General features: G+C 38.9%; 1 protein-coding gene across 2 annotated transcripts in view; it reads left to right on the top strand.

Annotated features, from left to right (window-relative positions):
- Positions 1-1,565: 1,565 nt before the first annotated feature.
- Positions 1,566-23,224, top strand: part of ACBP4 (acyl-CoA binding protein 4) — a 29,264-nt gene continuing 7,605 nt past the window's right edge. For both annotated transcript variants that reach the window (XR_013236788.1, XM_077361940.1), the window contains exons 1-12: positions 1,566-1,878; positions 2,401-2,471; positions 9,299-9,362; positions 9,443-9,514; positions 17,300-17,491; positions 17,596-17,673; positions 19,202-19,312; positions 19,468-19,534; positions 19,634-19,695; positions 21,157-21,296; positions 21,801-21,927; positions 22,022-22,136. Coding sequence is in view for 1 of the 2 variants with exons in the window: in XM_077361940.1 (XP_077218055.1) it covers positions 1,717-1,878; positions 2,401-2,471; positions 9,299-9,362; positions 9,443-9,514; positions 17,300-17,491; positions 17,596-17,673; positions 19,202-19,312; positions 19,468-19,534; positions 19,634-19,695; positions 21,157-21,296; positions 21,801-21,927; positions 22,022-22,136 (1,261 nt within the window). In the remaining variant the exon portion in view is untranslated. The remainder of the gene's footprint in view (positions 1,879-2,400; positions 2,472-9,298; positions 9,363-9,442; positions 9,515-17,299; positions 17,492-17,595; positions 17,674-19,201; positions 19,313-19,467; positions 19,535-19,633; positions 19,696-21,156; positions 21,297-21,800; positions 21,928-22,021; positions 22,137-23,224) is intronic.

Below are 23,224 nucleotides of genomic sequence, written 5' to 3'. Positions count from 1 at the left end.
GGCCTGTTGTGATAGATGGGCTGAGAGGGGGAGGGAGTTGAGAGGGTGCCTGAGGGGAGCATGAAATGCCCCCGAAAACAGGAAAAAAAATAACTCATTTTGAAGTATCGTATTTTTTCCCGCTATTTTTAGGGATTTTTCATGCTCTCTCCATGCACTCTCCACTAGTGCCCATGAATATTTTATATCGGATTTTCTAGGGACCATCGCAGAAGGCATTTTGCAGACCGGCTGTTGCATGAGAGAGAATCCACCTCAGATGAATTAAATGAATAAGACAAATTGTGAGCCTACATGGCTGCTCTCTCATGCAACAGCCGGTCTGCGAAATGCCTTCTGCGATTGTCTCTAGCAAACCCCATTTTATATTATATGAAATAATTTTTCATGGTTGCCAAACATGGTCATTCAGTCTATTCAGCTCAGGCATGTGTTCTACACAATTACTTCAAAAGGTTCTAACTAAGAGATGGAAATAAATAGAGCCCAGATTTGGAAAATCTTTAGGACTTAGTTCTTTAAATTGGCCCAATTTACATGGAAAGAAGCTAAAAACTTTTTAGAGAAAAAAGTTCCCATAAAAATATTTTCAGCCTAGCCAAACATGCCCCTAAATTCCTACACATTCCTTGCAACTACAGCCTAGAGGCTTCTTGGTACCTTTCTTTGCCCAATTTCACATACATGCCACCCGTGCCCACCTTTTACCATTGATTATAAAAGTGGCTGTTCGCAATAAAACAGGGTTATTTGTGTAGGCTCGGTTTCTTTTGACGTAAAAAATGGACGTAAAACAAATTTTACGTCCAATTTTACATGGAAAGAGACTGAGAGTTATTCATGTGTTGATGAAAGATTGAAAGTATGGGTTGTTGGGGAAAGATCTTACTTACCTCAGCAAAACCAGTCTCTCTTCCTAACAGTATGGAAAGCAACCACACCTCTTTTGGAACTGTAGCACCCTTTACCACTAATTAGAAAAGTACAAAATGAAGAGAGGAGAGTGCCGTTATCAAACATGGGGATGCAGATATCAATTGCCAATGCGATGATAAATTCGCAACCCTCTAACGTGAATTGGCGTCAAAAAAGTGTTGAAGTCTACAACATTCCCTCTTTTAAGGGGTGCGAATTATCCTAGGGGGTGGTGCGAATTTATCATTTGCCGTTGATAGTAGTAGAATGAAAAATCTCGACTGAGTTCTACCGTACGCCCTGGCGCATTACGCACTCCCCGCATTTTAATATCTCACTCTCATTTAATTAAGGGAAATGTTATCAGCACTACTGTATTTTAATGAAGGCACTCCTCACTTTATTAAAAGTACGGTATGGCCAAGACCATAGGATGATCCAAACCGTCCATTAGATGGGCCACAGCCTAAATAGGTTGTGCCCCAAAAAACAATTTCCATAGGTTGATCCTAACCTTCCGATCTATAAAGGGTTAGATCAAGCCTCTAACATTCAGATCGGAGTGCCCTCATCAAAATCATAATACAGTAGTGCTTATAACATTTCCCTTAAATTTGGCCAAGAAAAAAAAAACATAAAATAGCACACATCGCTAAGCAAGAGTAGAACTTTTTCCCAGCAGAACGTGTCCGTACGCATCCCTCGCCACCATATTACCTCTCTCTCTCTCTCTCTCTCTCTCTTCTGACATTTTTTCTTCTTCCTCTGCATCTCCTTTTATTTGTCATCTCTCTGCAAAAAATGGCGATGGCGAGGGCAAGCTCTGGCCTCGCTTACCCCGAGAGATTCTACGCGGCCGCATCTTATGCAGGATTCGGTGGATCTCCAAATTCCTCCAACAAAGGCGCTATCTCCAGATTCGAAAACGATGTTGCTCTCTTGTTATTTGGATTGTATCAGCAAGTAAGCATGTAATCTATACGAGTTCTTTCAATTTCCCTCAGATCTGTTCTCCTTTTACGAATTCGTCATGTTTTTCATGTTTTTACTTCTTATTTTTGTTGATTTCGTTCGAGATCTGATTTTATTTGCGTAAATCATGGGGTAGGGATGCGTTTTTTAAGAGTTTTTTGTTCGCTAGGGTTGTGCCTGTTGAAATTGAGGTAGATCTGGGGTTTAGGGATCATGATTAGAGTTAGATCTTGCGTAGGTGAATGTAGATTGGCAAATTGTCGGATTTCAGATTGAGATTCGGTCGAAAATCTGCTGAGATTTTGGAATTAACATTAATTTGGGTTGATTTGTTGGAGGCGAGGAATTAAGGCTTTGATTTTGATTCTTTTTAAAGTGAAATTTAGGGAGTGTGCGGATTTTTTTTGTTAGAATGGGCTTCAGAGGATGGTTTGAGAGATTTGGCTTATGAGGAGCTTTTGAAAACATCAATTTTCTTGAAATTGCTTGTATTGTGTTTGTATTTGATTGCAGGCAACTGTAGGACCTTGTACTGTCGCAAAACCGCGTGCGTGGAATCCCGTGGAGCATAGCAAATGGCAGAGGTATGTTTGGATGTAAATTTACATATAAATACTATCTCTATGCATATAATCAGAATTGGGTTTTTTAATGTTTTGTTTTAATGAGGTGAAAGTTTATGGGTCTACTAGTTTAAAATGCATTTAGAAATTGACAGCTGATTGATACATTCACCTTGCTTGCCTTGAAACATACGAAACATTTCACGGCGACTCATGCATGATTCCACACTAGTTTAGTTGTAGTTGATCTATTTTTATTTATTTTTGTTTCTTCCATGCATTTTGCTCATTTACTCCATGAAATGTGCTATCTGGACTAGAAACTCTGCTTGATTAACTTTGATTTTTGATTCATGTTCTTAAATTGAAATGCACAAGGAAACAATTAGTTATGTTATTGGAATTGAATCATGGGTCTGTGACAGTATACCTTGGGATTTTCTGTGGAAGAAGATATGACTTGTCATAATAAAATATTAAAATAAAAAAGGTGAAAGGAAGATGCTCTATACGCTTATTCAAACACCCCACCAGTAGTTTGCTCATTAACCTCACGCAACAGTAACTGTATTTAAGTTGAACAAGAAGAAGAAATGACTGTTCTTAATCGTGTTATTTTATACGTCTTAGAGCATTAGTGGCATCCTAACAATGGGCTTTAGGTTCTTGACCACCTACCACACTTAGCTGTTGTAGAAAGATCATATTGTTCAGTTACCAGATGCATCCTTTTTTCAAATAGAAATGTCAACATCAGACCTTGACCCCTCTTTCCAGCATCTTTGTACCCCCTACGAATTTTGTCTTTGTTGTCTTTTCCGTAAGCCCCATCAGCAAGGGATCCGTACCATTGAATGGCTACACAAATCCAAGGCAAGGTAGGTTTTTTGTTGGACTCTTAGGGTTTACTTTATGCTGTGGAAACCTCAAGGCTGAGCTTTAGGGATGTTTTATTTTTTCCCTTTGGAAAACTCGATTGGGCATCTAGTTAGTGTTAGAGTTATTGATCCTTGGAACAATTACAAAGAGGTATTTGTACATGGTCGATGTTTCTCCAAGATGTTTCTTGACTAACATATGAGTTTCGAATGATTAGGAATCTAGAACTAATCTTGTTCTCTATGGTGATTCACTATTGTCTTAATGAGCTATGTTGTCTTGATCATAGTAGCCATCCATTACAGTGGATGAACTTGCTCTAGAACTGGGGGCGTACATATTGAGAGTGAATTAATGTAAGGAACACTGCTCAATTTTGTACAAATTGTTATGTATATTTTATACTCAGATGGTCATGCTTTATTCAATACTATAGTTTATGCACCATATTAGGCAATAATATTTCTTAACCTCTAAAGCATAATCGGACATCCGAATTTATAATTTGAATATCTAATCACATGTGTAAAATGTATAGTTTGTTAGATAATTAAGAGTACGAAGTGTTTTCTCAAAAAAAAAATTAGTATATGATATGGAATTATGAGTGATAATTTAATCATATGATCCATATTTATGTTTTTTTAGTATTCTATGTTGTACTAGAGTGGATTGAATGGGAAGTACCAATTTCTATGTTTCTATCTGTACTCTTCCCGAGTCATGTTTCTATCTGTACTCCAATTCTCACCTTCTTAAGCAAGGCAAGTTTTTTTTTGGTAGGTAAGCCAAGAGGAGTTGGAATTTCTAATTTTGTAATTATAGTGTATGTGTATGTATGTACATGTACATATGTGTGTGTCTTGGGGGTTGGGGGCGGGGCGGGGGATGCTGCCTACATTGCTTTTTTTTTTTAATGGTAAAATGATTAGATTTCATTAAAAGAGACCGAAATAGTCCAATACAATGAAAGAGAGCCAGAATATACAATAAGACAACTAAGAGGGACAACGTGGCCACATCAAGGAGGGAGAAAATTGAAAATCTCAAAATCCTCTTTCTGGGCCCTTGCCCTAGCCATCCTATCCGCATCCCCGTTTGTTGTTCTCCTTATATGGCGAAAGGATATGCTCGAAGAGCCAACAATATTGATTATCTCATTAAAGAAAGCCGCGAATCTCCAAGGGGGAGGATGAGATCTGGATAACCGCCGTATGACATTTAAGGCGTCCCCTTCGACAAATGCTTTATTAAATCCTCATCCACCAGGAGCTTGATCCTTGTATGTGCCGCACAAACTTCTCCCTCATTAGAATCAGCCAACCCAATAGGGCCTGCAAAGGCCCATCTCACGACTCCATCATCGTCCCTAGGTACTCCCCCAATACCTGCCAAACCCGGATTACCGAAGCTAGACCCGTCGAAGTTGAGCTTCATGAAACCGCTAGCCGGAGGCTCCCAACCCAAGCCTAGACAATCTGATTTCTTCTCTCTGTGCTGAAACAACCTTGCGCCAACCTTGCCATAGATCATAGGCATAAACGAACTGAAAACTAGGAAGAGACTTGGCCCAAAAGATCGTCAATGCCAACACCCTAGTAAGTAAATAAGAAACATGCTTGGCTCTTCCCCTGAAGATACTGTCATTTCTCTCTTTCCACACCACCCAAATAACCGCGAGAAAAGAAATATTCCACCAAAATCTTGTCTTTGCTGCACTAAGGAACCAAAAACCAACCTTCCAAAACTTCCATGAGATTCTTAGAGAAAACCTAAGAAATACTGAATCTTTCCAAGAGACCACTCTAAATCTCTCGATCCAACTTGCAATGGATGAAAATATGATTCACAGATTCTCCATCTTGAATGCACAAACAACAATGATCGACACACCCCATCTTCCGCTTCCGCAGGAAGTCCATCATTTGAATGTGATCTCGAATGGCCGCCCACCCAAACATAGTAGCACGAGGAGGGGCATGGATCGACCACACCCTAGCAATATTAGGAGCCACAGGACAAGCCATGAGGTGTGAGTAGAAAGATTTAGCAGAGAAAACTCTCGAGGAATTCCAGATCCATACCCTTATATCAGAGCCATCACGCTTTAGATAAGACCTCTCTGATAGATCAAATAACCTGGCTACCTCTTGAGCTTCTCTATCGAAGAAATTACGTTTGAAGGCCGGGATCAACACCACCCAATCCTCCCTCCTCTCAAAACAATCTTTGACCAAAGCCAACTTTGAAGAGGAAACCACAAACAATTCCAGGAATAAGACTTTCGAAAGACTATCCGAACACCACTTATCATGCCAAAAGCTCACACGGTCCCCCACATGGGCACTAAATCTAGTACTCTTGCGAAACATTTCCGAAAACATTAAAATATCTCTCCACACTCTGAACGTCCCAGCTTGTTGAATCGATCGTCCGATTCCCAGTGACCCGCTAGTGATACATATTTGCAATCTATAATTTTAGCCCAAAGCGACTGCACTTCCTCACACTAAAATATCTCTCCACACACTGAACGTCCCAGCTTACTGAATCGATCGTCCAATTCCTAGTGACCCGCTAGTGATACATATTTGCTGTCTATAATTTTAGCCCAAAGCGACTGCACTTCCTCACCAAATCTCTAAAGCCACTTACGCTATAGTGATTGGTTAACCACTTTAATCTTTCTGATCCCCAGCCCCCTGCCTCGGTTTTCCTGCTTCTTCCCATTTCACTAACGGAATGCCTTTTTCTATTTTCAGATCATCCCCATAAAAATCTTCTCTCCAGCCCTAAATCCTCAAAGTTGACCATTCCCCCCCTTTAGTTCCATTCCTTGCATCAAGGTCTTGATATTTCATTTCAGATTTGAAATAAAACAATATGGATGTAAGAATTCAGGTATATATCACTTGATCCCGTGTCAGTGAGTTCCCAAGATAAAAGGTCAAAGTATCACTTTGTTGCTCTTTTATGCTTTTATTCATTAATGGTTACCTTGATTTACATTATCAAAAAAAAAAAATGGTCACCTTGATTTAGCTGCCACATAAATGGACTGCTTTGTATTTCAATTGTTGTCACTGCAAACATTCTGAAATGTGCAAGAATAGTTATTTCTAGGAAAATCTGAATGCTTTTGGTAATAGACAGCCATAGCCTAAGAATATCTGAATGCTTTTGTCAATATAGAACATTTGTTGTTACTGCAAACATTCTGAAATGCGCAAGAACAGTTATTTCTAGGAAAATCTGAATGGTTTTGTTATCAGAACAGCAATGGCTGTTCTATACTAACAAAAGCATTCAGATATTCTTATACTATGGCTGTTCTATCAACAAAAGCATTAAGATATTCCCATATATATGTATGTATAATATTATCCATCTTGCAATCCCGGTTGACACAAAATCAGTTAGGATGTGCTTTTCATGAGATAATATCAAAAGTTTGATCGATTCATCTCCACTGCAGTGTTCGCTTCCATTCATATATCCCTGCTCACCATACTCCAATTGACCCTTCTCCAATTAGGACACCAGCGTCTGCCTCTCATCATCATCGTTGTTGCTGTTTTTTTTTTTTTGAAAGATCTGCCACTCATCATTGTTAGGCACGCATGATGTGCAGTAGCCTCTGATTGCTTGATGCGGTGCACACATGCCTAAATACGTAGGAGAATTTATTTTAATTTTTTAGTTTGTTAAAACTAGAAAATCTATTGGTTTATCTTTCAACCCTACTAAACAGCCGTATAATCATGACAACATCTCATGAATCCATAAAAAAGGGGGGCGGCCCAGTGCATGAGGCTCCCTCCATTGTGGGGTCTGGGGAGGGCTAGATGTACGCAGCCTCAACCCCCTGCTTCGCAGAGAGGCTGTTTCCGTGACTCGAACCCGTGACCACCAGGTCACAATGGAGCAACCTTACCGTTGCGCCAAGGTTCGCCCGCTATCTCATGAATCCATGATCATGTAATTTTTTTACTTCATTAATATGAGGGATGAGATAAGTGGCTATTGCCTTCCAACTTACTTTGTGTTCCTCTTTAAAATTCGTAAGGTGGCAAAAAGAATTGAAAGAATTCAAAGGAACTTCAGGGTCAGGGAAAACATCAATTATCTAGCCTAGTGGGATGTAGTTTGCAAAGATAAGAAAGTTATAAGGGAAAATGCACACACTTGGTAAATGGTTGTAGAAGTTCAATAATGAGAAAGAAGGTTTTTGAAGAAAATCGTTTGTTGGCAAATATGGGGATGAGAGAGAGTGGGGATGGGGGAAGCTAAGAAATTAGGCAGAGGTTGAGGCTCGGGAGGATGGAGATCTGTGAGTCAAATTTGGGAGAAGTTTTGGGATGGGTTTGGTTTAGAGTGGGAAAAAGGTTGGGTGTTCAAGTTTTTGACACTCAAAAGATTAGGGAAAAAAAAGTGAATGTGTCACAGTGTCATGAGAGAAGTTGTGGGGTTGGGATTTCTGTAGGAACTTGAAGGAAATTGTATCACCAACCTATTTTTTCTTTGGAACGATCCGTTGTATCACACGTGGAAGAAGGTAAATTTGTTTGGGCCCCGGATCCTAAGGATATCTACTCGGTTAAGTACTTGTACAATATAACAACAATGCCACTCGATCTTCACAGCCTTTTTGGGAAAGCTATGGAGTCCACCTGCTCTGCCTCTTATCATTGCTTTTGTTTGGTCTGCATGCCTTTCGATGTTAAACACTCTTCTGTCTCAAGAAGAAGAGATTCAAACTCACAAACAGGTGTCCGATATGCCATGTTGAGATCGCCTTATTCATTTCAAGATCAGCAACTGGATATGACAAAGAATATTCAGATGGGTTATTGGGTCCTTCCTAGATCGCTAAAGGAATTATTGCAAGTTGGAATCTGTCATTTGGAATTCTGTTACTTTCGCCATAATTTGGAAAAGCTGAAATGAGAGGAATGGCAGATTTTTTCACGAAAAAAATCTCCTAACCCCATGATTGTTTTGAAAATCAACCATATAATTGTCGGGTGGGCCATTTCCAAAAAAGAATGTTGGGGCATATCTTTTACTGAGCTGATTGGAGGCTGGAAGGAATATTTGTGAACTTTCGGCTCAAGACAAACCATTCACACTAGATGGAAGTCTCCTGTTGTGGATAGTTTGAAATTAAACTTTTTCGGTTGTTCACTTGACAATCTTGGACTGGCATTGATTGGAGGTACTATCTGCAATTCAAAATAGTGATATTTTAAGATCCTACTCGGGTCTTATAGGCGAAACTGGCTCTAATGAAGTTGAAGTGAGAGAATTTGTTAGGAGATGAGCAAATGGGAAGTTTGAAGTGGAAAGGGATTCTGATCATGTTATCGCTTGGGTGAAAAAAGAAAGTCAAGGCCCATGGAGACTGGCTTCTTTCATTGATGAAAGTGGGGACAAATGCAGAGATAAATAATTTTCCTTCAAGCACATTCCTCGAAGTGAAAATGATCTCACAAATAGGCTTGCAAAAAGGTGTAAATATATTTAATCCGGTCATTGGGCAACCTCTGCCCGATGATTTCTTTTGTAATTTTTTTTTTTTAATTCAAATCGGTATAGTTTTAGACAATTAATATCACATGAAACTAAAGTAACTGTGGGAGAATTTGAAAATAACATGAGGTTTTATTCTATTACTTTTTTCTCCAATGTAAATTCTTTTGTGGAATTTTGGCTACTTCTCCAAGTAGCCGTAAACAACATATTTGCTTACTTACCACTCCAACCTGTTTAAGCTTCATAATTTTGTTTCCTTTCTATGTATGATTTTCTTTTCCTTCATTAAGCTGAATTCTATATCTTTTGTTCTGAAACTTTGTCTCTAACTTGCCATCAAAGATTTCACCAATTATTTTCACTTGCTTCTAACATTCAATATTATTAGTTTGTTCTCTGGGCCCACTTTCTCTAAAGGATGTTTCGTGTTCCTGCAGTTGGAATGGACTTGGAAACATGGCTTCTACTGAAGCAATGCGTCTCTTTGTGAAAATCTTGGAGGTGCACCTACTTACAATCTGAATGGTTCAGCTTATGTTGTTAACTTTAATCAGTTATGTCTGTTTCATTTTTTCCAATAGGAAGAAGATCCAGCTTGGTATTCAAGGGTACCCGAATTTATTGTGGAGCCCGTTGTAGATGTGGAAATGAATGTGAGTTATAAAAGTTAATTAAACTTGGACTTCGTTTCTCACCTCATTCAAGATTTTTTCCATGTATTAGTATAATGTCTTATCACAAAATGTTATGGTGCTATTGCAATTCTTGTGACTCTTTGCTAGCCCAAAGTAATTTATCCAAATTGTATGATATGTACTATAAATTGTGGGATTTTTCAGATGTGTGAATTAAAAAGATAACACAAGAGAGTAGAAACCCAAACTACAAAATGGGGACCAATGACGCTACCCCATCAAATGACAAGAGGACCAAAAATAAGAAAAAGGAACCAAAGGAAAAAAAAAAACTACAATTCAAGCATACCGCACTGGTGATGTGGGTTTGGTTTGGTTAACTAGATTATTTAACAATATTTTGAAGACTAAAAAGATGCCTGATGAGTGGAGGAAGAGTATATTAGTACCTATTTATAAGAATAAAGGGGGTATCCAGAGTTGCACAAATTACTGAGGAATTAAGCTAATGAGTCACACCATGAAGCTTTGGGAGAGGGTAATTGAGTATAGACTAAGAAGAGAGACTAAGGTGTCAGAGAATCAGTTTGGCTTCATGCCCGAACGATCAACTATGGAAGCTGTCTTCTTGATTAGGCGGTTAATTGAGAGATTTAGAGAAAATAAAAAGGACCTTCACATGGTTTTCATTGACTTGGAGAAAGCATATGATAGGGTTCCCAAGAGTGCTATGTGGTGGGTATTTGAAAGGAAAAAAGTGCTTACTAAATATGTTGATATGATTAAGGATATGTACGATGGAGCAGTAACTAGTGTCAGAACTACGGAGGATTTCCAGGACGAGGTGTCGTGGTTTATGTTATTTGCAGATGATAGTATTTATTGACGAAACTAAAGCAGGAGTTAATGATAAGTTAAGAGTTATGGAGAACTACTTTGGAATCCTAAGGTTTTAGACTGAGCAGGACCAAAACAGAGTATATGGAGTGCAACTTTAGTAATGTAAGGAGGCAGGGTGAGGATGTAGTAAAAATGAATGGACAGGAGGTACCTAAGAGGGTTATAATTTGCTATCTTGGTTCAATCCTACATAAGGACAGAGAGATTGAAGGGGATGTTGACCACTGAATAAGAGCAGGTTAGTTGAAGTTGAAGTGGAAGCATGCTTTAGGAGTTCTGTGTTATCGTAAAATACCTACCAAGTTGAAGGGAAAGTTTTATAAGACAGTTGTGAGGCCGGCCATGTTGTACGGCTCAGAATGTTGGGCCACCAAGAACCAGCATGTGCATAAGATGAGTGTAGCAAAGATGTGAATGCTTAGATGGATCTGCGGCCACACAAGGTTAGATCGAATTAAAAATGAAGACATCTGTAAAAAGGTGGGGGTGACACCAATTGAGGAGAAGATGAGAGAGCACCGCTTAAGATGGTTTGGGCATATCCAACGTAGGCCTTTGGATGCTCCAGTGAGAAGAAGTGATTCGTGCCAAGTTGATGGAGTAAAAAGAGGTCGGGGCAGACTGAAAACAACTTAGGTAGGAACATTGAGGAAAGACTTGAGGGCTAGGAATATAACAGAGAACATGACCTTTGATAGGATAGAATGGAAAAAAATGATCGATGTAGACAAACCCAATTAGTGTCAGGATTAGACTTAGTTAATTTGAGCAAGGTAGATCCTTTCTCCTTCTTCATGAAATTTTTCTAAAGGATTCATTAGCCGACCCCAACTAGTTTGGGACAAAGGCTTAGTTGAGTTGAGTTGAGTTGAAGCATACCGCACTGGGTCACCAAAAAGCAAGAAATGGAAACACTGTAATTCACTAGACGATGAGCGGCAACGTTGCCTAATCTAATGAATACAGGCGAATAAACACTCCATCTCCCTCAAATTTTTATTTTTCTAATCAATAAAATCACACCATTTAAAAACAATTGTCAATATTCTCTCTAAAAAAATGTCTGATTCTCCACAGGGGATCAAAGCCACCTTGTATTGAGTGAATTTCCTTCAATTCATAGCTTAGAAATACTGATTTGAAGAATCCGTCTGACTTCTTTCTATTTCATGCAAACTTTTGCCTCCGCAACATCACAGTTTTCGCAAGGGTTTGTAAAGGATATAACAACTTGAGAATTAGAGTAAAAAAAGGACTCCCTCAATAGTAGCTGAATGGATCGCACTAGCGCTATTGTTAAGGAGCTTGCCGCTACCATCGATGTTCATCTTAGTCCACCCAACATCAAGGGCACCACAAGGATTGAAATTTTGGTTTCAGTAAAAAAACCAATTTCGGCATTTTGCAAATAAATTTCTGGCTAAATTTTGGAAAAAAAATGGAATTTTTGTAAAATAAAATTATTTTGGATGAAATTTTGGCTGATATTTCAGAAATTTCGGTCGAAATCTGGACCGACACCGAATTGATGTATTTTCGGTGTCGGCCCACACAGAAACCGACACATTTCGGTCGAACCCAAACATCAGACATATGAATGGAGCCAAAGCATGTTCATATAGGGGAGACAAATCTTGGACAGCGTTTTGATCGCAAATGAGGCTGTTGAATATATGTCGGGGCAAAGGAGTTATCTGTAAGCTGGACATGAAGAAAGCATACGACAGAGTGGAATAAGCTTATGCAGATTATGTTTTGAGGAGAATGGGTTTTGGTGATAGACGGAAAGGGTGGATCAGAAGGTGCTTAACTTCAGCCTGGTTCTCTATTTTGATTGATAACTCTCATGTTTATTTTTTTGCTTATTCGAGGGGTCTCTGTCAGGGCTATCCTTTATCTCCGTTCTTGTTCGCCATTGTGGTTGATTCTGTTAGCAAATTGTTGGTTAAGAGTAGGAGAATAGCGGGTTTCAATTTAGGGAGTCCGGTAGTGGAGCTCACCCACCTCCAATACGCCGATGATAACCTGCTATTTAGCGGCACATAGAGTGATAAAATCAGGAATTGAAATGCTATTCTCCAGTGCTATGAGATAGTAACGGGCCGGAGAACCAACTTGTCGTTGATGGGGGTAAACGTAAATGAAGAAGAATTGAATTCTTTTGCTGCAGTTCACGGGTGCAAGGTAAGCTAGAGTCCTTACCCTCTTTGCAATGGAAGGCCTAAGAAGAGCATTTGGGATTCAATAATTGAAAAAGTGCAAGAAAGATTATCTTCATGGAAGAGAGGTCTTTTGTCTCTTGGAGGGAGGATAGTGGTTCTCTTTAATCTTTCCATTTATTATTTATCATTATTTCATTGCTCTATTGGGATAACAGCCACATTGAACACTCCAGTGCAATTTCCTGTGGGCTGACTCGGAAGAGAGATGAGGAAATTCCATTTGATCAAGTGGGAAGATGTTTACAAACGTATAAGACTGCTGGGGGCATATGTCTGCACAATCTCAAATACATGACAATGATCTATTGGGAGAGTGGTTGTGGTGATTTGGGGAGGAAGAAAGAAACTCTATGTGGCACTAGGTGATAGAAGGGAAATGCGGGGCGAGTTTCATTGGATGGTGTTCCTTGGATTCTTATAAGCACAGAGGGGTTACTATTAGGAGGGACATAATGAAATTAGAAGAAATATTTTAATGGGGAATTGGGTATTGGGTTTCAAAAGGAGATCAGGTTTAATTTTGGCATGATCCTTGGTGTGACAAGGTGCCTTTGAAAGTGCTGTTCCATGACTTATTTGCCGTCACATACAGAAGTGATCATAGTGTCAAAAGACTCTTTTGTGAGGTCTAATGGAAGGGTGGACTGGAAGATAGAGTTCCGAAGAACACTCCAGCTCCAAGGTAGACCCCCTAGTCCTGGTCAGGTCAATCTAAATTTTGATGACTCTATTTTTGGAAACTCAGGTCTAACAGGAGTGGAGGGTCTCCTTAGGATGACAAAGGCGTTGTCACATGGGCTTTCTCGGGTCTCATTGGGATTAAAGACGCTATAGAAGCGGAAGTAGCTGCTATACTTCAAGGGATCAGGTTGGTAGATCATAGGGACCTCTAAAATATCATTGTGGAAGGAGACTCGCTTAATGTCACCAGTTAGCTAAGCAATGAATGTTTCTACCTATGATTAGGTTGCTAATCTTATTAACAAGATTTTAAATTTCGGTTTCAGCCACTTCGGTGGAAATTTCGGTCGAACTCATAAAAAAATTGATAATTATTTTGTTTTTCGTAAATTTTCACCGAAATGTCTAAAATTACGGTGGAAATTTCAGCGATTTCTGTGGAAATCCTAAAATTTCGGGGTAAATTTTGTAAAGAAAGTAAAAACGAAATTTCCTATGATCTGCGGACACGGACACGGGTGTCACGTGTAGACACGGACACTGCAACCTCCCAAAAAGTAGACACGGGGACACGGCTAGAAATGGGGACACGGATACATATATACACACAGTAAAAATCGATGGCAATATAAAAATTGTGAATTTAAACATTTAAAACAGGCAGATTTTGTGCAATTAAAACAAGCATATCAGTTGTAGTGTCAATTAAAAAGGAGAAGACAAGCAGGCTTTGTGCAATTAGTACAATAAGGTAGTGCCAAAATCAGTAGACAGAACACGTGTATTTAAAGTAGGCACTCACTTACCTTTGTTCAAATTTCCTAAAGGTACGGTCTTAGAAGCAGGAATCTTCTCTCGGGGTGCCGCTCTCATCTCGGAACCTCGATTCGGCACTCCTTAGGAAGGAGCTTCCAGGGAGCGCGACCCCAGAGAGACAGGAATCGCTCTAATGACGCTCTCAGCTTGCTTCTATTACTTTATAAGTCCCACCATCAACAACTTCCTTGCATCAAACTCCTCAAACTCTTCAAAGTACTTCATTAGAGCAAGCACAAAGGCTTGTGCATCTTCAGAAGGCACGAGGAACGAGTGCACACAAATGAAGACGGTGAAGACGATTAGAAATTAGCTTTTAGATTACTTAAATTTTGAAAGATACATATGAAAATGGTTAAAAACTATTATTTTTTTATGTACTTGAATTTTGAAAGATATATAAAGAAAATATTACATACAAGCTCCCATGGCACTCCCAAACTTAGACTCTTCTAGACCCCACGCTTCTCCGCCCCCGCACCCGCTTCGTGCTTCTAAGGGTACGGTTGAAAAGTGGGTTGTAATTTCAAGTTTCCCCTATTTTATGTGCTTAAAATATAAAAATTACTTTTACAGGATTTGATGTTGACAACTTGACAGATGACCTGCAGCTGGAAAAAATAAGAGATTGTTAGACAAACAATGGAGTAGCTTCCAAGTAATAATAAATGAAAGATAAGAATAAGAGGCTAAAAGTAAAAGCTTACACTGTAAGGCAGCCAGCTCAACCTTTCTGCAGTCACCTCTGTCTGTGTCTGATAATGTGCAGGTAATAAATACACTCTTGCAAGATTAAAAAAAAACCCATCATAACACAGTCTTTATTTTATTGGATGTGTTGCTTATCGAAATAGGAAATTTGGGCATGTTGAAACCCGTGTCGACATGTGTCCGTACACGTGTCCGTGTCGACACGGGTCAATTGCCAAAAACTGCCGTGTCCACAAATCATAGGAAATTTTGCTGAAATCTTGTAAAAACCTGATTTTATGTAAATTTTGTTTCGGCATTGGCTGAAACTGAAAATTTTTCATTTCGGCCGAAATTTAAAACCCTACTCATTAATGATACTAGTAAAAAGGGAGAGAGAGAGAGAGAAAGAGAGAGACACAGAGAGAGAGAGAGAGAGAGAGAGAGAGAGAGAGAGAGAGAGTTCATGCTCCCGCCTATCTTCTAGAAAGACCAAGAAGAACACATAGATAAAAGGGTATATGATGAGCAGCATACTCTGCTTCTAAAGCTAATGATTACAAAGGACTACCTTCACAAGAGCCCAACTCACCAACAAACACTTGATTTCCATAGGATTCGACCTGCTAAATTAGCAGTAAGCCTCGTTGAAGATGCAGTGGTTTCTTTTTTTCCACAGAGACCATCTGGTTGGATATGGAACAACAACCCCAAGAAAAGAGCTCCTATCCATGAGATGAGAACACGACTACCTTGGGAGCAGAGCTTCTAGGTACAATTGAAAACCACTTGATGACAACCGTCCTTCACGAGAATCATGGATGGCTTAACTAGGAAGATAAGGCCCATTATTTAGTGTTGCAATGTTATTTGAGTCCTTTCAACTAATGTGGGTACTTTAGTCTTTTTGTTATAAAATCAAGTTACTTGAGTGAATTCATCATAAAAGCAGAGCCTATCTTTGAACTGTTCTTATTCTTATTAGAGTCCTATTGCTCTGTGGAATTTAGTTTAAGAGTTCGAGCCTTAGGTGATTAAGAGTCCATGTCTCGAGTAAATAAGAGTTCATGTTAAAGTTGTCAAAATTCCAATTTGGTCTTGGTCCAAGGTTCTATATGTGTAAAGCTGCCCCCTTTTGATAGTTATGATATCCTTGCTTGCTCTTCGAGCTTGATACTTCAGCCCCAAGAGCGATTCCTAGGAACCCTAGAGCGATTCTAGGTTCTCTTCCTCCCTATCTTCTTTAATTTCTTTATTTCAGTTCTTGATTTCCTAAACTTTAGCCTGTGTTTGCTGCTCAGAAAACAGCCCACCATCTCCTGCAACCCAACTGACCACCACACCACCATTGTTCACGCATTTGTTCCCAACCCATTTCCTAATTTTTGCACAACCGACAGCCCCACCTAGATTCCTTTCTTGAACCTGTTCTTATCTGTCCACAAATCCAAGAAACAGTTCTAAATCCTTTTCCCTCAGCCTCACACACCTACCCGCAGTTCTATCCCTGAGTTCGCTACCAAAAACCATAAATCAAATCCCTATTCAGCTGACCATCCAATAGTGTCCTATAAAATTCAGGAAAACCCATATACCAGGCCCCTTTCTTGATCTGTCCACAGTTTTAAGAATAGTTCTAAAAACTCATGGATCGTCACATAACCTTGCTCCACCGTCTAAACTCGCTCATCCAATCAGCCACCTTAAATCAGCTCTTAGGCCAATCGGTCATCACAACAGTCCCTCGTAGGAAAGGTTAAACATTGTGTAGATGGGTCAGCCAGGGTGTGCAGTTAGGTATTTTCAGAGACATGCTTGCGATTTCGTAGCTTTTGGTGCTGGAAATCTAGGCAGCCTCTCCAATATGAGTTAGAGGCTCGTGGGCTCAGACGTTACTTGGTTTCTTTGGCTTTGATACAGGTATTAATGCTATGCAGCTGGAAAAAGACTTACGATCCTCATTGGGTTGGTTAAATTTGAGTCCATAGGGGCCTTGCATGTACAAGTTACCTAATAATGAATTAAATGGCATTTGTATATTCTGCTTTCTTTTCCTTCTTTCTTTGAGTGTACATATGTATATTTGATGCAACTGCATCAATACGCTTGTTTCCGTCCAACTGCATCGTTTGTACATTAGTGTGAACATGTGAGGGTGGTGGTGTTGGAGGTTTTCATGTACATTTTTTTAGCTGTGTTTTGCAGACATGTTATTTATTCTGAGAGCCCTAGTATTCATGCACTCATATTTGTATACACACACATCCCCATGCATGCACATTGTTATACCCATCCCATCTATGTGAATATTATTGCCAAGAAATGTAAATCCCAACTTACTCAAGCGTTCTTTTTTAAGTTAGCTGCGATGTAACCTTGTTAATGCTGAAGATAATTTCTTTGATTCTACAGATTTTATTGCATGACTTTAACATTTTTCATTTTTATTCTGTATATCCAAGGATTTCCTGTCACTGTTTTTGGTTTGTTGCAGAATCCAAAACCGGAGTCAGTCATTCCAAATGGAAACTCTTTCCCAGAGCCTAAAACTATTTCTACAGAAATTGACAGTCTACTAGAAACCCAGGATAAAGATGTTGTCCTGGACGGCCTTGGTTCAGTGGGAGTCTATGATCAATGGGTTGCACCTTCAGTATCTGGCCAACGTCCTAAAGCTCGATATTCGGTACCATCCTATGACTTCTACCAGTTGGGTTGATATATTCGTCAATTGAGAATACTTAATTATTTCTAACATACTTTTATGTTGGATCTTCTCAATATCTGCAGCATGGAGCCGCATTAGTTCAAGATAAAATGTATATTTTTGGCGGAAACCACAATGGCCGTTACCTTAGTGATCTTCAGGTATGCTGACTTAGAGGCTAGGGTAGGCATTTTCCTCATGATTCTTGCTTGCTGGAGAAAAAGTTATTGATTCATATGGGCTGCGTGGCCCGTTTTTAGTGACTGAAGTGATCTATGATCGATCACCAAACAATGACTTAGCAGGTTACTAATCCAATAAGGCAGCAAACATTCCCAATCAAACTAAATATCAGAATATAGTCTTTCAGAAGTACAGAATTTATGGATTTCATTCATCAATAAGAATTTAATCAACCTTAGCATTGCTCCATACATCAAATCCATGAAAGAAAATCAAACTAAGAAAAGAATTCAGATCTCAAAAATATGTAACATAAATAACAGATCTAAAAATAAAATCTAAATAAATGTCTCAAATCAATACCTAAAGGTGGGTAAGGAGATGTCACCTAGAGTGGGGCAGCGTGGTAATGATAGCAAGGGTTATGGGATCGGTTAGGGAAAGAACGTATAAAAAATGGGGGGAAATGTTATAGAAATTCAGGGAGGAAAAGAAAGTGAAAGGGGATCAAAGGAGGGGGAAATATAGAGGGGTAGAAGGAGAATAGAAAAGAGGGGAACCATATCTGAGAGTGGTTTGCCGGGCCTCTTGCCTTGGTCGTCCAATCAATAGGTGGTAGTCAAGATGGAAGAGAGGGAAAGGGAGGTGGCAGCTCACAGCCGTGGCTGAGGGAGGGAGGCCGCGGGGGGGCAAAGAAATGGGGAAAGAAGGGGAGATGGGGGCAGCTCTCCTATGGGAGAGACAAGGGGGGTTCTATTTGTGTAAAAGATTGGGTGAAGGAGATGGGTACTGGGTTTTATAAAGGGTTGCGTTGTGGAGTGTAAGTGGGTGGGGGGGGCAAAGAAATGGGGAAAGAAGGGGAGATGGGGGCAGCTCTCCTATGGAGAGACAAGGGGGGTTCTATTTGTGTAAAAGATTAGGGTAAAGGAGATGGGTACTGGGTTTTATGAAGGGTTGCGTTGTGGAGTGTAAGTGGTGGGCCATGGGGAGAGCCAATTGGGTTTTAAGGTTTTCAAGTGAGTTTTGAGCTTGAGTTAGGGGCTATGTGGTCCATACGATTTTAAGTGGGTTTAGGATAATAGGTAGTGGGCCATGGGTAGAGGGGCAAAGTTAGTGGGCTGTGGGCGGTGATGTGGACTTCTCCCATCTAGGCCCAATCAAATATAAAATAATTCTAAAATTAAGTGTTTAAATGAAATCAAATAGACTTTTCCTAGATAAATATTAATCCTAGGCTAAATCACATCGGTTTATGAGAATCTAGAAAGTATATGATAAACTGGAAGTGTAGTCTCTGTCTCCAATCCTTTTCAAAAATTTCATATACCATATGAAAAAGATCAGTTTTTTTTTTTTTTTTTTGAGTAAATGCATTATTTTAAATTCATAATAAGATTCCTGATTTCCATTTTTGTTCCTTCACTTTTTTTTACCCTAACTGGCTAATCAGATTTTTTGAGCATAAGTGGCTAATCAGAAATCATTTATCCTTTTGAAATGTTGTAGGTTCTGGATTTGAAAAGTTTGACTTGGTCCAAGGTAGAGTTGAAGGCAGCCACGGAGTCTTTGGAATCATCATCCCCAGTGCCTTTGGCTCCTTGTGCCGGTCATTCTTTGGTATGCATGCAAATAATCTTTTCTTCTTTTGGTATGGAATTTTTGGAACAATGTTAGTTATGCTGCTGACACATTAAATAAGTTGAGTATCCATGTTTGTATTACATCCGTCTCTATTTTCATATGAGGTTATTTGATAAGCTCTTCTTTTGCAGGTATCATGGGGAAACAAGCTTCTTTCTATTGCTGGCCATACAAAAGATCCTTCTGAGAGTGTCATAGGTTTAAATCTTTTTACTTATTTGTTCCTACTTTCTTTTCATTTATTATCATCCCAATTAATCTTTTTACTTGTGCTGATTTGTTAATTTCTCTTGACAGTGAAGGAATTTGATCTGCAAACTTGTACCTGGTCAAACATGAAGACATATGGGAAGGCACCGGTAATATTCATTTCTTGTTAAGGAAATCATCCAGATAGTTATATTGTTTCTCCCTAAAAATATCAAACATCCCCCTTAGTTATACCCGTAGTTTATCAGGATTGGAAGACTTATGATGAGTAAGCATTCAGGTACTAAGGAAATCAACAACTTTGAAGTTACTATATGGTGTAAACTAAGTTCATGAACAAGCCCATTATTCAGTAAATGATTCGAGAGAAGAAGTGTGTCGATTGAGATCCAAAAGTAGTCGAAGGGGAGTGAAATCATGCTAGCGCCAATAGTTGGCCCTACAAAGGTCCGTTTATCATGAAAATCGGCGAACTTAGTTATGATAACTTATAATGATTTTTATTTATCATATACCAATGGTTAAGATTAAATTAAGGTTTTAAGGTGTTTTCGGCCTACAAGTATTAAGTTTTGTGTAGTTTTCAGGAGGTTAATGAATGATTACGACTTACGAGTATCCTTTTTGGGTTTTGTATTTTAGCCTTCGTTGATCTTGTTATGGTCAAATTTGTCTCTATTCCACTGATACACTTACAATTTCGGTTTCGGCATGCATTTCGATTTCGGTATACATTTTGGTGGAGATGGAAACAAAAACATTTCAGTTGTTTGTGTCGGTTTTGGTGGAAATTTAAATCATGATCACATGAAAGGATTGATCGATTGGAGCAAATTCTCCAAAGGGTGTCTCATAGTTGAGATAGGCTCACCGGATTTACCATGTTGAAGGAAACTGAGGAATGAAGATAACATTAACATGGAGCTGAATGATGGATGACATGAGTAGTTTGAGGTTGAGATCGTGATGATCGAGATCAAGAATGAAATTATGGTAAGAATCGATTTGTTTGAGTGCAAGAACAAAATTGACTCTCAAATAAATGTAAGAATGCCTGAATTCCCTGATAAATTGCATGTAGATTATTCCCTACACATGGATCGTAGGCGAGATGATTCTTTACCAAAGATCGAAGTGAAGAGTGTTTATTGATTCAAATTACACTCTTATCACCTTCAAAAATCACAAAAATCTAACATCTTCCAAATACGGTGTACCTTGAGAGGAAAACTATGTAACCTCATTATTGATGGTGCATACAATGAAAACATCATTTCGCTAGAGATTGTGGACAGACTACAATTGGAAATTTAAATATATTATTATATTCCAGTGTCCTTGTATTTTTAAATTGTGAGATAGTCCGTGTTCTTAAATTTCATTAAATTCCTTTTATTTCTGATACCAAACATTTTCAAAATGCAATAGATACTTTTTTTTTACTTTCTTTGAAGGTTGAGCTTATTATTTTAAAATTTACTCTACTGGCTCAATGCACTACATGTATCTTGGCCATACAAGAGCCCTGTTTGGATCATCTGTTGTTTTTCCTCCAAGCATTCTCTTGGTTAAGGATGTTATTTGTTATTAAATTTGATTTTGGCTTGTAGGTCTCACGTGGAGGTCAATCGGTGACGCTCGTTGGAACGAGTTTAGTAATATTTGCTGGTGAAGATGCGAAAAGATCTCTTCTGAATGATTTGCACATTCTCGACCTGGAAACCATGACCTGGGATGAAATTGATGCTGTGTAAGTGGCTCTCTCTCTCTCTCTCTCTCTCTCTCTCTCTCTCTCTCTCTCTCTCTCTCTCTTGTCTTCTTGATGAAAATTCTCCTACCTGGTTTGTGAACAATTGTTTATACATATTTCTGATAATTGGAAAGTTTCTTTTTAACAGTGGTTCCAAAACCCTAGTCTATTGTCCTCTTTGCTGGTTTTTTATTTCTAGTGTAGAATATCAAAATTTAGCTGGCTTTATTGATTTTTCTCGCATAAGATAATTTGTATAGGGAGATGATATTTTCACTACCCTTGCATTACGCATGCGCTCCCCTTATAATGTGATTTGACCTGAAAAGTGGGCAACTTTAACGCTTTTTTACGTCAAATCACATTACAAGGGGGGCGCAAGCGTAATGCAGGGGGGTGAAAATATCATCACCCTTTGTAAAAATAAGAAAACCTTAGTAGTTTTTCTCTCAAGATTTTATTGTGGCCAGCATTTGAGTCTTTTGTTCCTCAATTATTTTGTAGGGGGGTTCCTCCGTCTCCGAGGTCTGACCATGCTGCTGCAGTGCATGCAGAGCGTTACCTTTTGATCTTTGGTGGGGGGTCACATGCGACATGCTTTAATGATCTGCATGTTCTTGACTTACAGAGTGTAAGATTGCAACTTTCCTCTCCAAATATTTGTTTAATTGTAACTAAGGAGATATAATCTTTAACTCTTTTAGTGGATATGACTTTTGTTGCAGATGGAATGGTCAAGACCTACACAACAGGGGGATATTCCATCCTCACGAGCTGGGCATGCCAGTGTAACAGTAGGAGAAAATTGGTTTATTGTGGGAGGAGGTGACAACAAGAGCGGTATGTTTTTTGAAGCTTTAGTTTTCCAAATATGTTCACAATTTGCTAGCCTAATACATCAACTTCTCAATACTCGCAACTTGTAAAATGTGCTTACATCTTTGTTCAGTGTTTATTAGCTACTTATAAGTTGTCAAAGATTCTTGTGTTAATTCATGCTTTGTTATTTTCCAGAGGTCCAAGTTAAATAATGAAATCTACACATCTTAGTTATCAATTCTGTTCCAGTGACCGTTCTGTTTTTCTCCTGGATTCGAACGTTTTGGTGCCATTTCAGTGCTCCATCGATCAATATATGCTACAAAATTTGGATTTTTTTTAAAAAAGTTAAAAACATTTAGAAATATCCTTTACATCAAATAAATTCAACAAATAGACACATTTTACGGGATAAAACATCTACCAAATTGGCTCTTGATTAGCATAATTACGATCAGAATCCCTCTTCTCGAAGCAGGTGTTTGAAATTACTCTAGTTACTTTCGCATCCTGTTGCACTACAGTATTGAGTAAGATTAGAACTGCAATGATTTGCACTTTGAGACAATCATTATCAAACCTTGACCATGCAACTACAAATATAACATTGACTTAGTTGGCAATGCCTCATTTAAATTTCAAATCAAATCAAAGTGTAAAGAATACAAATTACTGTTTCTGAACTTAGCTTTTTCCAGTTGCGAATTGCCATAGTGATACCAAAGTCACCTGATGTTGATCGATACTCCTCAACTTGAGCACTGATCTGATATTGTGTCATTGTCTGGTTATTGATACTCAACTTTACCATTGATTACATAGTGTGTTGTTGTCTGATTCCAATCTAGCAACGACATTAAAATCCTTTGGTAATCTCTCTACGCTTAGAGAAGGCGGGGCCAAAAAATGATGATTGGTTAAAGAAGTAACCCGCCAGATAAATGGGACTATGAAGCTTGGCCTTATGCATGACCTTATAGGCACTCTCGCCAAAGGCTCATTGATACTCAGAATCATTCTATAATTGGACCCAAGAGAAGTATCCAATAAAAATTGGACCCAAGAGAAGTATCCAATAGTGTCAAAATAATTTCCTGGATAACCTCATG

The sequence above is a fragment of the Tasmannia lanceolata genome, unplaced genomic scaffold (assembly GCF_043159265.1).
Source record: "Tasmannia lanceolata isolate RefF3 unplaced genomic scaffold, GAP_Taslan_0.1 ptg000019l, whole genome shotgun sequence".
In the NCBI taxonomy this organism is placed as follows: domain Eukaryota; kingdom Viridiplantae; phylum Streptophyta; class Magnoliopsida; order Canellales; family Winteraceae; genus Tasmannia; species Tasmannia lanceolata.
Note: the sequence above shows the minus strand (reverse complement) of the source record. Positions and strands in the feature narration are given on the sequence as shown.